The sequence below is a fragment of the Dermacentor andersoni genome, chromosome 3, assembly GCF_023375885.2.
Source record: "Dermacentor andersoni chromosome 3, qqDerAnde1_hic_scaffold, whole genome shotgun sequence".
Classification (NCBI taxonomy): domain Eukaryota; kingdom Metazoa; phylum Arthropoda; class Arachnida; order Ixodida; family Ixodidae; genus Dermacentor; species Dermacentor andersoni.
Genome location: NC_092816.1, coordinates 203,885,905 through 203,903,857, shown reverse-complemented (window position 1 = coordinate 203,903,857; position 17,953 = coordinate 203,885,905). Strand labels below are relative to the sequence as shown.

The window sequence follows — 17,953 nt, the reverse complement described above, 5'->3', positions numbered from 1 at the left end:
ATGGTGGGCGCCATCAACTCGGATCCTGTGTGCCCCGGGCGGGGTAGGACCCCCTAACAGAGTTGATGTCTCCTCGCGGCTGCCTGTTTTGCACCCATTTCGGGTGTTGTTTTTGGATGCCGGTTGTTGTCAGGGTAACGACGCTTTAGGCCTGAGGCTTTATGAAGCTGCCTGTCGCACGTGGAGAGACACAACAGGGTGGACCGTGGCGTTGAGGTGTTGCACTTTACTTCCCTCCTTCTAGTTCGCCTCGCACGAATTGAGATTACTCTTTCGACTAAAGGAAGCGAGCTTCGTTCACGTGAACTTAACATCTGAGTAGCCGCCCGATCTTTTACTACCCGAGTTGAACATCGTACCACGTGGGCGATGCGCATGCAGAATTCCTCTCCCTTGCACTACTTTAGTGTTTGCCGAGTGCGTTGAGTGTACGCAGCGTGAGTGGAGTCACTCCTAGTTTGCTGTCACCTGCACACCGTCTGCGCTGCTGTCCCGGACTGATCGAGCCACCCCGGGCGATGGTGATGCAAGTTCGGCGCAGCGACTTCGGCAGCCGCCTGTATCTAGCTCGCAACCCTCGGCGGCGGAGAAGAGCCGGCGGTCACCAGCTGCTACTGCGGCTCTCACCAGCAGGGCACGTCGGTGTGAGTGACGTTTGCTCGTACCGACTACTGCGTCGCCGTTTCCGGAGTCCTGGCATGGAATCGTACCATCGAGTCTGCAGAGCTGCTGCTGTGACTGGCGGATGCCAGCGGTGTACCCAAGGACAATGTCGGCTCGCATGTTATGGACAGCGTGTGGACATTTCCTCGGCACAGCCACTGTTGCATGTATTACCTTGTTTGCGAACCACGCGTTGATGTTAGACCATGTGACATGTTTAGCCGGAATATGTAGTGATTTAAGGTTGGGGAGATGTGGGGATGCGCGACTCTCATGCGTCCCCTGATATGCTGTTTTTCCGCATAGCTCCCGTCTCCTGTTTTCCGGCTTCCCTGCATGGCCTGATGCCCGCGGCAGTCGGTCTGGTTGAAGTGCAGCACGAGAGATGGTGCGAGTGTTGCGCTACTAACAGCACCTAACGGCGGAGTTACTTGGGCGCGGAAAGGAGAAGGCTCTTCCTCTTTCATTCGGATTCGGCAAGCGGCACGGACGTTCCGCGCGTGCGCCAATCCATGCTTCTGCGAGACCGTCTCGCGAGGGCTCGTTCGAACATGCCACCATTCGCATGACCACAAGCGCAAACGACCAGACATTGGGATTCAGCATGGGGCAAACATATTCACTCGCTATCCGGTCACGATGAGTCAGACTTCCGCAATTTGTCGAGCGACCATCGGCATGTTTTGTGGATAGCAACTCGGCTAGCCGGCATTGATCTATGAAAGGTGCAATAAATGCCCTTGTGATTGTTTGAGCTACTGTGTTGTTGTTGGTTTGCTCCAAGAGCACGGGTGAGAACCCCACAGTGTTGTGGCGAGGACTGAACACTGAGCATGTAGGAAAAAGTGAGTAACGCTCTGCACTACTGTAAGGGAGGATCAGTACACTGAACGTATAAACTTGGGACAGGTGATGTTCTGTAGGCACTACTTGCCAGTCGCAGTCCAAGGTTATGTACTGGATAAAGTCGTCGAATGTAAGACGGTCTGGCTGAGCCATAAACCACACAGCTGTAGTCTAGAATGCTGCGCACAAGACACGGTAGATACGTAAAAGACATGTTCAGTCGGAACCCTAGTGCTTGTGAGATAAAGCTTTGAGGATATTCAACGCTTTATTTTTTTAGTGTTTTTATGTGAGCCACGAAGTTGAGTTTGGTGTCAAAGGTTACTCCTAAAAACTTATGGTTTATTTGACTGGCCATATGGCGTCATTCAATTTTAGGACTGGATCGCTGTGTAGCCCTCATTTCTGAGAGAACGAAACAGTAACTGTTTTCTGCGTGAAGCGAAAACCATTTTTGTTAGTCCATTGTGTAGGTTTATTTATTGCAATTTGAAGCTGCCTTTCACAGGTTGCCAAATTTGAGGTGCAGCAAGCCACTTGGAGATCGTCTACATATATAGAGTGCATAAGAGATGACGGTATAGTCTTATTAACTGAATTCATCTCATTATGAACAGTATCATGCTGAGATCACAGCCTTGTGGAACGCCATTTTCCTGTGTAAATGCATAAGTACCGAGCCAAAACGTGCCTGAAATGTTCTATTAGACATAAAATCAGCTAGGCAATTCAGCATTTTACCACGGATCCCGAAGACAGCTTTAAAGTTCCATATCTCCACGTGGTGTCATAGGCTTCTTCTAAATCAAACAAAACTGCAAGACAGTGTTGCTTGTGTAAAAATGCATGCTGAATTTTGTGTTCTAGACGGACAAGATGGTCAGTAGTTTAACAACCCTCTTTACATCCACACTGGTGGGAATCTGTTAGGTTTCTTGATTCTAAAATAAATGAGTCTTATATTGATAATGCTTTCATATGATTTTGCCAAACAGCTTGCGAGGGCAATGGGTCTGTAGCTGCTTGCAGATGTTGGGGATTTACCAGCTTTTGGAAATGGAATTACTATTGCCTTCTTCCACTTTTCTGGCATTATACCAGATTCCCAGATTACAGAGTGTGTCTGGAAAGTAACGCAATTTTATCCGCAGAAAAACGTTTATTCAAGATATTGTTACAAATGTTTAGAATTCTTCGAAGTACTCTCCTCTGGCATCTGCACATCCTTGCCAGCGACTCTGCCTTGCACTGTACACATCCTGGAAGGCATAGACGAAAACCTTTTTTACGGCCTTTGTCACGGCGGTTTGGATGGCTTCGATGGTCCCAAAATAGACTCTTTTTAGGGCGCTCTTGATTCTCTGGAAGAGAAAAAAGTCCGCCAGAGCCAAGCCAGAACAACAGGGGGGCTGGGGCAGCGTCACCAAATTGTGCGTGGCCAGGAACTCCCATGCGCGCAGAGAAGTGTGGCTGGGAGCATTGTCATGATGCAACTACCAGGTATCAGTGATATCCTTTCGCGCTCGGAGGAGCCCTTTTCTCAATCTCTCAAGCACATCCTTGTAGTACGTAGCATTGACTGTCTGCCCTTGGGGTAAGAATTTTTCGTGAAACACACCTCTGGCGTTGAAAAAGACAATTAGCATTGTTTTAACTTTCGACTTGCTTATTCTTGCCTTCTTGGGGAGAGGGGACTCCGAGGTGTGCGATTCGGAACTTTGGCACTTCATCTCAGGATCGCACTCAAATACCCATGTTTCGTCACTCGTAATGGCCCTGTCCAAAAAAAAAAGGTTAAATTTGCACGCGTTCTAAAAGTTAGCTCACTATCACCACTCCGTTGTTTTTGTGGTCGTCAGTCAACAGTATGGGGACCAGCTTGGTGCACACTTTCTGCACATTCAAATTGTCGCTTACAATGTCATGCACGGTGATTTTCAGAATAGTGAGTCTGTGCTATCATCCACACACTCATCCGACGGTCGGTGTTCAAAAGATTACGAACACGAGACAAATTTTCGTCACTTGTGCTCATTGATGGCTGCTCAGAGCAGGATTCATCATCCACGTCTTCTCGGCCCCCTTTAAATGCCTTCAACCACCTTGAAACATGAGAATATGACAAAGCAGAATTCCCGTAGTCTTGCTGAATCATTTGATAGGTATTAGCAAGACTCTTATCGAATTTATCACAGAACTCGATCGCGTGCAGATGCCATCACACGTCGTGACAGAGCCCTATCAGGAGGTTCACAGAAACAGCGATCCTGATGCTCCCAGAGCTTGGAGCAGACTGTGCTAGGCAATGATGAAAAGCCACTTAACCCAACCAATCCGATCGTGTTACGTCCAATAGCATCACCGGAAAAAAAATAATTGCATTACTTTCCAGACACACCCTGTATGATGAAAAATTTTAGGAGAACATCTACAGATGCTACAAAGGTCCAGGATCCCCTTTTTCCGAGACACGGCTAAGCCACGCACGGCTAACGCAGGAGGGGCCAACCCTCGTGTGCTCGGGTTCGTGGTGTCACAACACACCAAACACCTGCTTACGCAGACGCCCCCGTGTCTCTTGTACATGTGCTTAAAGCAAGTGCACTTAATGTTTGACACATCCTTTCTGCCAGTGCCGGTGCAAAATCACCTTGCATATTTGAGAGAGAAAAAAAGGGAACTGGCTCTCTGCAACGTACGCAGTTTATGTACTTTACACTGACCTAATAGGAGAGTGCATGCGCGGGATGCGTGGCCGGGCACTAGAGGTATCGGTGCACTGCCGTCGATTGTTCTCGCTGTGCCACAGCCGATGTTTCTTGTTGGCGAGACCAGCGCGCCATTTAAATAGGAATAAAGAATTCTTTTTTCAGTCAATCCAGCTTCGTTTGAGATTTTATGTTGTCTTGTCTAGTGCTTTTGTCTGTCTCAAGCACGAAATCATGCCAAGCAGTGAAGCAATGAAGCAACACAATACAAACAAAAGTAACCCTGCTCTCCACGCATCTGTGTCATAAGTCAGTAAAACATGGGATCCTGAAACTTCTTCTAAAGCACAATATGGCGCAACAAGGATAGATAGCGGCCTCAGAATGTCTGAATCGCGGCTTGAAAGACGTGGGCACTGTAGTTGCAGGTACAATCGGCTATATGTCTGACAGCAGTATCAACACGAGAGATGCAGTTAGAAATTTCTGGCCCCAATGCGTTTAAGATGCCGGTTGGAAGTTTTCGCATTATTCCGGCCATTGCATTCGAAGGAGTTTTTCTACATTTCTACATGTAAAAAGAAAATATTTTATGTCTACTGCATGGTGCTGTTTCTTTGTAGCATCTATGCATAATTGAATGCAACTGACCCCTATAGCTGCACTGAATGATAAAACAGTTTTTACAAGCAGGTTAAAAAATAATTATTTTTTTTCGGGAATATTTGTGCATCCAAGCAATGCCTGTATTTCTACTAATCCACACTTTGTTCATTCAAGCTAGTGACATGTTAACAAATTGAGCAAATTTGTTTTCTTCCGCATCATAGCATATCTCAGCTGAAAGCAAAAAAAAAAATCTTCGCCTGCTGCCAAAAAAGAAAAAGTATTTTGATTCTTTTTTCTGCAGAGAAAAAAGGACATTATAAGGAAAGCTACATAAGCAAAGAGTGATTAATATTAAAAACAAGTGATTTCACTTATTGTTCGGTCGGGAAGGGGCGTTATATCTGCTGATTGGTTGATACTGTCAGGGCTGAACCCAGCAAAAGTTGGTCATAGAAGAGTTTTTTTTTTTTCTTTTTAGGTAAAGCCTATTGTATAAACACACTATCATTCAGAACAAGTGGAAGCAAGTTTAACATATCTAGAGAGTGTCACGTGCATCGGTGCTGGCTTAGCAATTCTAGATGAATTCACTGACTCTTTGCTCAATGGAAAAATCTCAAACCAAGGCATAGCAAAAAAGAAAACAACTGCGACTACGACGCAAAAAATAGCAAGGTTCTGCATATTCGGTGAGGAAGGAATATACAAATGCACTCAACATAGACGCTTCCAGATATGTGCTCAATTTTATATATATATATATGTCGGCTGAAAAGAAAACGACATACAAAATGTTTTGCATTTCTCTCACTTTCAACACCTCTGTATTCAGTCCTCTCAGCCCTTAGTATGAAAAGACCAGAATTTCAACCAGTTTAGCAAGAAACGATGCAGAGAAACAGCTTTTTAAATTTGTGGTTTGGTTTCCACGCTGCCAGCACCACCAGCAGCAACAAAATATGGCCGCGCACCGCCGCCGCCAACTAAAAATGGCCACCACGTCGCCGTCAGTCGAAACCAACACAGCACATACCTCTGCCCGGCTCGGCACATGGCATAGTGGTCATAGGCATGCGTAGTGTAAAATTCACATGTCCAGGACACGCTTTTCTGCCTGCCTTGGGTTTCAATGTGTGTAATGGACCTTGAAGGGGCCATGAACTCCTTTTTATCGAAGTGTAGAAATGCATTTGAAGTGGAAATGAGCTATTTCAGAAATACTTAACCGCAAAAAGTACTTCAATGCGTTCAGCAGAAGCGGAGTTATTGGCAATCAAATACGGCTTCCGCGGTGCTTCTGTTGCTTCTTCAATGCCTTGCACTGCGAAGGCTACGGTGCAGTGGGGAGTACCCACAATGCTCTGCCTTCCAAATGTGAACGTGGTGCGCAGTTCAAATATAATTTTGCATGTTAACATAGATGCCATGACTTCCACCTTTGGTGTCTACGACGTGCTAAACATAAGCTAAACACGGCTGTCCTCAGCGAGCCGCAGTGCGCTTAGCCAGCGGACTCATGGCGGCACCCCGTGGTGCCCACAATATCAGCACCATGTAGCTGTCCGTAGCTTGATGTCAGCTATCGGCCAATAGCAGCCATCTGAGGGAATGACGAAATAGTGCGTCTGGGAGAGAATGAGGACTGGGCCTTCTGTTGAAAAGACAGCATTTGAGAGAAAGCCGACTTCGCGTTTGGCTTGCAAGCTCCATGCAACACATACGACAGCAAAGTTTGGCTGAGATGTTCACAGCAGAGTATGCTACTTGCGGACTATGTTATTTCACCAAGCCTGAGGGGTGGTTCAGGGCCCCTTTAAGTGGAGTTATATGCCTACTGCAGGACATAGAGTTTATCTGCTCACAAAACGGAAACGCTGATCAGACATCGATAAGCTTTGAAATGCAGATGCATACCTGCCAACCTGGAGAGATAAAAAATCGGAAGACTTTTTATTTGCGCCAATGGGGAGGGGGGGGGGGGGCATTCATTGTTTCAACTTCCGGTGGGACCGGGGGGGATCGTTCAAACTTTCAGGCACTGTTCGATGAGTCCTTTTGCAGGACCTTGCAGCAGCAGACTTTGCTCACTTAAAAAATTCGTCGGAGTAGCTTTGCTCAAAACATGGTCCAGACTGACGGCCCTTCACTAGCAGCAGGTGCTGGAGGGTTGTGTTGCACACTGATGAGCGGAACTCAGTCCTAGTTTTTCGCGCCGTGCTAAAAATCATCTCACACTCTGCGTTGCTATGCGGTACAGTCGAACCCGACTATATCGAACTCGTTTACATCGAATTATTCTATATATCGAACAATTTCTGGTCACGGTATAGATACAATGAGTATATATAGCAAAAATTACGCTTACATCGAACAAATATTGCAGTGACTCCCGATATATCGAACGTCAAGCGGCGGAAAAGTGCCCCCAGAAGTTGGCTTTCCCTCACGGTAGCGGGGAAACACGGCGGCGCGGCTCCATCCAACCGCTCTCCCTACTGTGACCGCGCTGCCTCAAACGAACCGTCGACACTTCCCTGTCGCGCATAATGAAGTCTATTATCCTCCCTCTTTCTCTATCATCTTTCACTTCCCACTCCCTCTCCCCTGACAACGCTTCGCCGTGCTCCCTCACGGGTTGCAGAATCAAGCGTCCTTCCTTTCTTTAGATCACTATCTATCGACACTCCCCAGCAAAAAATGATCATGGCCCGCCTACAGCGCTTGCTCAGACAGCCAATCAGAGGCTCTTGTGCATTCTTCGTGCAAGATGGCGAAAGTGCGAGTTGTCTGGCTGCTTCTCTGGTTTATCATGTTTGCGCCTTGTGGGTCTTCTCCCGCAGTGTTGCCGTGATGAAGCGGCAGAATTCGCCTTTCGTCGTGAAGATCGAAATCATAAATCGCGTCGAACGCGATGTCCCCGCAGCGTGCAAGATTCCGAGGAGGACTATCGGTACAATTAGGGCTAAAGTGGCCAGACTCGCAACCCGGTGCCCATGGCGCCCGACGCGTACGCACGGCCGTGTACGAGGCGTTCTTCATACATGCCGGTTTCTGCGTGCTCGGTGATGACCGTAAATTCTGATGAATGCGACAAAGCCATTGCCGGTGTTGCCGAAGTTTGGAGCGAGCTGTCAAAATTTCCGGGACATTCGAATCAACAGTGGACGAGTTTGTGAGTGCAGATGATGGTGTCGCAACCACAGGAGAGCCCGGATACGAAGGCTACATCGCCGACATCGTACCGAGCACAAATGAAAGTAGGCACACTGAGGAAAGCAACTACGGTCCTTTGCCCACATCCTCCGAAGTGATTGGTGCACTCCCATTAGTCGGGCGCTTCTGCGCGAATGCGGAAAATTGCGGCCTCAGCCGCTCCGACTCCTTAGACAACGTGGGGAAGTGCGTGCGTCGCAGGCAGCGAAATTGCCCAAGCAGAAGAAAATGCAGGACTAATTTATGCGAAACTAAGCTAGTTTCGTCAATAACGTGATTTTATAAATGGTATGTGCTTTTATGACATCCAATTATTTAGCAGGCTTATATCGAATTATGCTCTATATCGAACTGATAAGCGTTTCTTCGCGAGTTCGATATAGCCGGGTTTGACTGTATCACGAGTAAATCCAGCATCACCTTAGCAACTCGATGAAACACGTTTTCCATCAGTGTTTTTCGTTGTTCCAACCATAGACCACTGCACGTCCCACCTTTCTTCATTGAGAATGTCCTCTAGAAGACTGTGCGCCTGTAGTGTGGCAAACTCAGCTTCGAGGGCATCTAAAGCGTCTTCAGCAGATTCAGTGGAATCTCGGGGCAGCAGCTGAGGAAAACGCTGAATATAGAAACGAAGACTCGAGAGTGATGCCTGCGAAATAAATTTCAGGTTGGCCACCTCCGCATTCTTCAGAGTAGCGTTTCAGAATTGCATCCACATCCATAGCGCTTCGTTTATTCCCATTTGGGAAATATTTTCTGTAGAAAAGGCCCAACGTAGTCGCTGACACTAAGGGGTAGGTTGTGTTCTGATGAGGAATCCTGTAAACAGGCACTCCACACGTATAACACTGTCGTCGCACTTGTTCCGGAGAAAGTTCACTATGTTGTCTTGCTGCTCAGCAGTGCAAACATAGCTTTGATGCTTCGCCGTGGAAACACGCAATTTCAAGTCGCCTTTGACACCGCGAGACACACTGACGCCGCATCCACATGTACAGTATGCAAAATGTTCTCCTTTTCTTGATGTCAAAAAGCACGGAAATTCAGAAGTATAAGATCACAAGAACTTCTGCAAATACCTTTTTTTGGGCTTTGATAGTGCCATGGCATCAAGCACACGAGGATTCTAACTTCAAACAGTGCACCGCACACACTAATGCCAACACTAATGATACACACAAGCAGCAGCAACAAGATGTACCATGGAGGAAGGCATGCATGAAATGCAAGAGCTACATTGGCTCTGGCTTTGATCGGCTTACTAGGCGCCGTAGTCGGCTGCTTAGTCGATGATACCAATGGTGCTAGTGCAGCCGTTGTCGGTGATGCTGACGATTACGATGTGGCTGTACATTCCGGGGTGCCGGTTTCGCAAAAACCATTATTGCGCGAACGGAGACCACTTTTTGGGAGATATAAGACAGTGATCGTACAATCGGAAAGTTCAGTAAAAAATCGGGAGTCTCCCGGGTGAATCGGGAGGGTTGGCAGGTAAGCAGATGAGCAGGACGGTCAAGGAATAAGACGAACACAGCCTGCTTGTCTGAACAGGTGCACGCTTCAACGTGGAAACCTGGATATAACGAAATTGACAAATGCTCGAAAATGTTCGTTACAAAGAGGTTGTCATTATATGCAGATTCAGCATGAAAATCCGAAAAAGAAATGCACAAATTTAACAAAGGGGGAATGGGAGGTACTCAACCAAAACGCATTTATTTACCGACAAAAAACTTATCTTGCTCTGTTGCTTGTTCGTGAGGGACGGTAACACTGAATGCTCGTAAGACATCAATGTACACAACGCTGTTCCATCCTCGTCTAGTGAGCCCACGACGCACTATGGAAGATCTTTTTCATAGTGACGGTGCAGTCGTCCGCATACAAAAAATCACAAAGCTGCACATCATCCAGGGCTGCTCCATTTGCGAGCTGTGAAACCCAAGCTTCGGCGCAATTGGGCGGGCCTGAAAGCTCTCCCTCTCCACTGTCAGTTTCCACAGCCTGAACCTCTTTTGTGATCCGGGTCTTACTGAAGCAGTTCATAATAATGTCTGCACTTGTTTCCCGCCAGGACGCTTCAAGCGTCTCAAATGCTCTCAAAATAACCACCTTTGCGTCCCACTGAAGGCAAATGTTCAGAAGCAGCCTTCGAATTAGTCTACACCCATAGGAACACTCCACATTGTTTGTTTATAATTCCTCTGTCAAAGGGCTGAATGAGCGAGGTACAGTTCGAGGGTAAAAAATGAAGTTCAATGTTAGACAGCTCAAGGCCTTCAACATGGTGCGCAGTACAGTTGTCTACGAATAGACAAATTCTGCGGCCTTGTTTCTTGATACTGTTACGGGGATGTTGGGAGTATAGACAGATTGTATTTACAATGTATATACAAGCAGAGTCAATGGGGTTAAGATTGCAGACTAGCAACAACACGGAGCAGCCAGCGTCTCGTGACCTTCCTCTCCTCTCATCCTTCCATAACAGGACCCCCGGGTGGTCTCGGCGTCTCGGCGCATGGTGGGCGAAGAATTACGAGCTGAGTATGGCTTCAGCCGTGAAATGTGCACGACGTCAACAGGCGGCAGACTTGAGGATGCATAAAACTGTAGCAGCGAAATCTCGTAATTTACGTCGTTAACTTCATGTAGGACTTCATAAGGGCATGTGTAGCGAGAGAGAAGCTTCTGGAAGAGGCCAACCCAACGAAATGGTGACCAAAGGTTCACCCAAGCACCTGGCACGAACTTAACATTACGATGGCACCAGTCATAACGCTCTTTTGGTATATGCTGTGAGGCTAATAAACGAGATCAGGCGACTTGATGTGCCACGTGAGCATGATCGACGACTTCACGAGCGTACTCAGTTGCAACACGTGGCACAGAAGGGAGGATGGTGTCCAACGGCAATGTGGGGTCGCGACCATACAAAAGATAAAAGGGGGAATAACCTGCAGTATCATGTCGAGACGAGTTATAGGGGAACATCACATAGGCCAGCGTGGCATCCCAGTCGCGATGATCATTGAAGACATACATCGACAGCATCTCTGCGATTGTTCGGTTGAGACACTCCATAAGACCGTTCGTTTGTGGGTGGTAGGCAGTGGACAGCTTGTGCTCAGTGGCACAAGAGCGGAGGAGGTCGTCCACAACTCGAGACAAGAACGAGCAGCCGCGGTCTGTGTGTAACTGTCAAGGTGCACTGTGGTGGAGAATGATGCCGTGTAGGAGAAAATCGGCTATGTCTGTTGCACAACTAGTCAGCAACGCCTGTGTTATCGCGTAGCGTGTCACGTAATCAGTAACGACAGCGATGCACTTATTCCCTCTAGTTGTCGTCAGAAAAGGGCCAAGCAGGTAAAGGCCTACACGAAAGAATGGTTCAGAGGGAACCTCAATTGGATGGAGTCGACCGACAGGTGGCAGGGGAGGTTTCTTCCGGCACTGGCACAATTCGCAAGTTGCAACATAATGACGCACACAGCGATAGAAACCCGGCCAGAAGAATCGGCGTCGTATGCGGTCGTACGTATGCAAAACTCCAAGGTGTCCCGCTGTCGGTGCATCGTGAAGTTGTTCGAGAGCGCCGGATTGCAGATGACGAGGAAGGACAAGGAGCAACGCAGGGCCGTCAGGGTTGATATTGCAGTGGTAGAAGATGCCGTCGTGCAGCACGAACATGCGGCACGTGCCGTCAGTGCTGCCAGATTGCACGCCAGCGATAATGGACTGTAAGGGTTTGCCGCACTGTTGTTGAGCACGCATGACAGTCATGTCAGTAAAAGCAATCACGCAGGTCACCGAACTGTGCGCAGCAGGGCCAGGGGGATCCACGGGGTGGCGAGAGAAGCAGCCAGTGTCCTTGTGGAGGCGTCCAGTCTTGAATTGACAATAAATGAAAATTCCTGGAGCCGCAAAGCCTAGAGACCAAGCCGTGCTGTCGGGTCCCGGAGGGAAGACGGCCAACAGAGTGTGTGGTGGTCTGTAACGACCAAAAACGTGCGGCCATACAAATATGGCCAGAACTTGGCGACAGCCCAAACTAAAGCCAAGCACTCCCACTCGGTGACAGAGTAATTTCTCTCTGCAGGTGACAACAGGCGGCTGGCGTAAGCTATCCTGCACTCGGTACCATTCTGTTAGGCGAGAACAGCGCCAATAACATGGCCGCTTGCGTCAGTGCGGACTTCGGTCGGTGCAGATGGATCAAAGTGGGCAAGTATGAGAGGAGGAGGAGGAGGATAGAATGCTATTATTGCAGAAATAGTTGCGCGGTTTATTCCCGGGTGGTTCCCTCTGACAGGGCTCCACTGGCAATCGCGGCTCGTCTGGCCTGGTAGGGGTGGTCAGAAACCTGATGAGAGCGGCGAACGCGTGAGCCTGCTCTGGGCCCCACGAGAATGATGTGTTCTTCTTTAGAAGATCTGTCAAAGGCCGAGCAACGTCAGCGAAGTTTTTGACGAAATGGCGAAAGTAAGAACACAGGCTGACAAAGCAGCGCACGTCAGAAGCAGAACGTGGCACAGGGAAACTGCGTACGGCACAAACTTTTTCTGGATCTGGTTGGACACCGGATGCGTCAATGAGGTGTCCCAACATGGAAATCTGACGGCACCCGAATTGACACTTCGTGGAGTTCAGTTGGAGGCCGGCTCTTCGGAAGACTGCAAGAATGGCAGCGAGTCGGGTAAGGTGGCTGCCAAACATGGGAGAAGAAACAATGTTGTCAAGGTAACAAAGACAGGTGGTCCATTTGTAGCCTCGCAGAATAGAGTCCATCATACGTTCAAATGTCGCAGGAGCATTGCATCGGCCAAAGGGCATGACTTTGAACAGATATAAGCCATCCGGCGTGATGAAGGCCATCTTCTTACAGTCCATTTCGTTTCATTTCATTTTTATTCCTTAAAGACCCCATGACGGGGTATTACATAAGGGGTGGGTTACACAGAAATAAGCAGAAACCATGTGTTAATCTATGGTTAATCTATATCACTAGCGATATGACATAAGGTCTTCTTTTGTAGCACATGCAGTTTGCTAGTGTTAGACGATGTGGTATTTCCCCAAATCAGGAAACAATAGTTGATAAGAAGAGTGTGTTATAAATTAACAATTTTGCGGATGCGGGAAGGCATCAAGTGGGAAGGTATCAAGAGCACGCGAGGAGTCTCAGTGCGGGCAATGCTATCAGCCACAGGGTCGGAGCACACATGAAAGCGTTGCTGGCTTCACTTACTTCATACCGCCTATGTGAAGATATTGTTGACATGGTACTAAATCGTACCATTCGATGCCAACTCCCAAATTCATCAAAATGAATTGTTTTGTCATTCAAATTTGCTTTTTTTTGATGGCCTGATAATTCGGAAAATTTGGCCGCCCTCGAAAAAAAACAAATGTGAAGGAGAAAACAATCCATTTTGATGAATTTGGGAGTCAGTGACAAATGATACGGTTTCATGCCACATCGACAGTATCTTCACATAGGCGGCACGAATTAGGCGAAGCCAGTTCCGTTTTCGCGTGCACTCCGCCTTCACGTCTGATTGTGTCGCCCGCACTGGGACACAGCCACCAGGAAATGCGCCGCCAGTGGGGAGCAAATGCTTCGTCTGTCTCTCGCTTGAACAGGTCATGAAAACTCCAGATTACACAGCCTTCAATACTAAACGGGCAGGAGGACAGCTTACGTGATGCCATGCCGTCTCGGAGCGCCCACTCTTTGCACATGCGGCAGATTACCTCTAAAGCAGGATGCGCGACTGCGTATGTGCTCAGCCACACTTACAGCCATGCGCAACCAAAGCTGAAAGGCGCGCCAAAATTCGCGACGGGCGTGTGCCAACTTACCCCCCCTTCCCACCCCTCGCGTACACTTAATCGCATTGCCGCGAGCTCGCTCCCCTCCCTTCTCTTTGCCTTTGCTCACACAGGGAGGCAGCACTTATAAAGCAATCTTTCTTTCTCACCTGCGCACACTTTCACTCACACCTAAAGCACAAAGTGCGCGGGACATGATAGGATCTTATCACACTTAGACTTTACACGGAACATGGTACGGCTTCACTTCGGGGGTCGCTGTTGTTGCACCGCACGCAATTTGAGAAGTGCGTTTGCATGCAGCTGCTTGTAGTTAAATCATATGACCATCTGCACCCGCAGAAGTTCCCATTTATTGTCTCGGCATTCCTTTGTTGTGGAAGCAAAATTTCAGCAAATTTAAATCACATACAAAAACACTTTGTTATTTTGAGATTCTAATTACATGGTGTTCTATGGACAAGAGATTATGAAAAGTTAAATACTTTGTTATATAGAGAATTTCGTTATATTGAGGTTTGTTATAGTGAGGTTTAATTGTATTTCTTTGCGTCTTGCAAAGTTTGCAGCTTCGTCTCAGGCGACACAGCTTTGTGCTTTGTCAGAAGGTTGCCTGGTGTCTGCTGCCATGCCGCTGCTTCAGGCCTATTGTCGCGGTGCACTTCCGCGCTTCAGTGACACGGACGCAAAGCAACTACAGTCGAACCCGAATATATCGAACCCGTTTACATCGAATTATTCTATATATCGAACAATTTCTGGTCACGGTATAGTTACAATGAGTATATATAGCAAAAATTACGCTTACATCGAACAAATATTGCAGTGACTCCCGATATATTGAACGTCAAGTGGCGGAAAAGTGCCCCCAGAAGTTGGCTTTCCCTCGCGGTTGCGGGGAAACCCGGCGGCGCGGCTCCATCCAACCGCTCTCCCTACCGTGACCGCGCTGCCTCGGGCTGTTCGGGCGAGCCGTCGACACTCCCCCTGTCGCGCATAGTGGAGTCTATTAGGCCACATCCTCTCTCTTTCTCTATCATCTTTCACTTGCCACCCTCTCTCCACTAATGACGCTTTGCCGTGCTCCCTCACGGGTTGCAGAATCAAGCGTCCTTCCTTTCTTTAGATCACTATCTAGCGACACTCCCCAGCAAAAAATGATCGTGGCCCTCCTACAGCGCTTGCTCAGATAGCCAATCAGAGGCTCTTGTGCTCTCTTCGTGCAAGATGGCGAAAGTGCGAGTTGTCTGGCTGCTTCTCTGGTTTATCGTGTTTGCGCCTTGTGGGCCTTCTCCCGCAGTGTTGCCGTGATGAAGCGGCAGAATTCGCCTTTCGTCGTGAAGCTCGAAATCATAAATCGCGTCGAACGCGATGAGAAGTTGGATGTCCCCGCAGCGTGCAAGATTCCGAGGAGCACTCTCGGCACGATTAGGGCTAAAGTGGCCAGACTCGCAAGGTGCCCATGGCGCCCGACGCGTACGCACGGCCGTGTACGAGGCGTTCTTCATACGTGCCGGTTTCCGCGTGCTCGGTGAGGACTGTAAATTCTGATGAATGCGACGAAGCCGTTGCCGATGTTGCCAAAGTTTCGAGCGAGCTGTCAAAATTTTCGGGACATTCGAATCAACGGTGGACAAGTTAGCGAGTGCAGATGATGGTGTCGCGACCACGTAGAGCCCGAAAACGAAGACTACATCGCCGACATCGTACCGAGCACAAATGAAAGTAGGCACATTGAGGAAAGCAACTACGGTCCTTTGCCCACATCCCCTGAAGTGATTGGTGCACTCGCATTAGTCCGGCGCTTCTGCGCGAATGCGGAAGGTTGCGGCCTCAGCTGCTCCGACTCCTTAGACAACGTGGGGAAGTGCGTGCTTCGCAGGCAGCAAAATTGCCCAAGCAGAAGAAAATGCAGGACTAATTTATGCCAAACTAAGCTAGTTTCGTTAATAAAGTGATTTTATAAATGGTATGTGCTTTTATGACATCCAATTATTTAGCAGGCTTATATCGAATTATGCTCTATATCGAACTGATAGGCGCTTTTTTTGCGAGTTCGATATAGCCGGGTTTGACTGTATCGCCATCTTGTAGAGCGCTGCGCCAACTCTTGGTGCTCTCCGTGGCTTTCACAAACTGCATGCGGGTGGGGACACTCTGCATGGCAGATATGAACTTCCATAGACAAACTTTTCACGTTATCTTGGCATCGTTTATTTAAGGTGACTTAGCAATGCAAATGTTGCGATTATTCTGCATAAAAAATGCTGTCTAGATGGCAAAATTTTGATCGTTATATCCGACATGCAGTAATAACATTGTTGTTTTTTTGTCATAGAGCTAATACCTTAGTTGATGTACTCAAATAGTCTCATCATTATAACCGATATACCATGATAACTGGACTTCACTGTACGACAAAACAGAAAACAATACAGCAAGTCCTTGAGAATTAAAGGCACACTAAAGGCAAATATTAAGTCCAGCTAAAGTGACAGATGAGTGCTCTAGAATATCTAAGGCATCAATATTATCATGAACAGAGCCTTAGTAATTGAGAAATTGAGGTAAATGCAGGACATTGTTAAAGACTCCCCCAGGACATTCAAGCACTTGCCCAATGACGAAAGCACTCCTCAGTTAAATTCTGTCACTAGTACTCAACCATTCATTGCAAGAAACATCTGTCTATTGTATTATAAGACGAAATAAAATGCTGCTTGTCCAGTTCTACTTCATTTTTGAGAAAAAGAACTCATTGAAATTACCCTTGACAACGACGCGGGTGGTCAGAAGGTTTCATTTTCGTTTGACTCTGTGCTGCCCACGCTTTCGCATTTAACTAGTTTCGTTATCGCGTAGTGCTGCACTGGTTTTGCTGGCTCGCGAAACTCACACTAACTGCAAGTAACAGAGAATTCAACTTCCATGTAATGTCGCGGGATGCCCGAATGGTCTACGCCACTTGACCAAAATGCAGCTGCAACGGCGAATCCACGACTCTGTCTTGGCTCAGTAGTGCCGTCTGTCAGGCAAAGTTTTACTCATCGACGGCAGCAAAGGGTGGTGATGGTACATGCAACCCGGTTAGGTGGCGGGAGATTTGAATTTCGAAAAAGGCATTCAGACCCTCCAGATGTAATTTTCTCGTAAACAAAGTCTTTTCTTGGTGCGAAACAAGCATTGCGAGGTTTCTGGAATGGTATTTAAACAGTTCACGTTGAATTAATACTTGCCTTTAGTGTCCCTTTAAAAAGTCAGCCTTGCCACATCAGGCAGCAAAAAGAATAGTAATTAGAGTATGTGCACAGCTATAACTGCCTGAACTGTGCCGCATAGCTTGCCGGAAAAGAGATGTCTGGCAGGGAAGCACCAACACAGCCTCACAGCAAACAAAGGAACACTAACGTGATGAAGAGGGGCTTGTGTTCACGGGACACATCAAGGATGGTTGCAATGAGATGGCCCACGCTGGACGGCTGGGTGGCCAGCAAGGAGTCAACCAGCTGCTCCACCAGGTGGCGAGAGGTGCTGCCATGATACCGGGGAAGCGTCAGCCGCAGCACTTGGCACAGGCCACGCACCACAGGGTCCGCTAGGGATCCTGAAACGCGCATCAGCATGCAACAGACAGATTTTAATCCCAATAGAGCTGTGTCCTGTTTCAAAATCCAAGCCTGTAACATCCTGAAAAAGCTAACAGTACAGAAAATAATTAGTTCACATATTTCAAGAAAGACTGGAAATGCTTCTTCATTAAGTTGTTGTTTTTCGAGCCCTGCAACAGTTTTGAAAATAAATAAAATTCTTCAACTAAGGTTTTAAAGCCCGTCAGCAAAAACAAAGACCACATAGAACAGAACCTAAGCTCTACTGCAAGATTAGGGAGCTCTGGTAACAGTAACAGATCCTTGCTACTATTGCCTAAGCCCATTCTTTTCTCTAAGTACAGCTTCCCTCTTGTGCTACAGAAACTTAGTTGCGCTGCCGGGATCGCTGTGACAATCACTAGAGGTCACCATCATTTTAAGCCTATTTATCGCTTTTGCAGATGAGGACATCTCCCAGTGATCTCCAATCAC

At 47.7% G+C, this 17,953-nt stretch overlaps 1 protein-coding gene across 1 annotated transcript in view; it reads right to left on the bottom strand.

Moving 5' to 3' along the window:
* Positions 1-17,953, bottom strand: part of l(3)80Fj (lethal (3) 80Fj) — a 378,408-nt gene that overhangs the window by 333,713 nt on the left and 26,742 nt on the right. Inside the window, exon 3 of the mRNA XM_050172680.3 lies at positions 17,280-17,475. Coding sequence (XP_050028637.2) covers positions 17,280-17,475 — 196 coding nt within the window. The remainder of the gene's footprint in view (positions 1-17,279; positions 17,476-17,953) is intronic.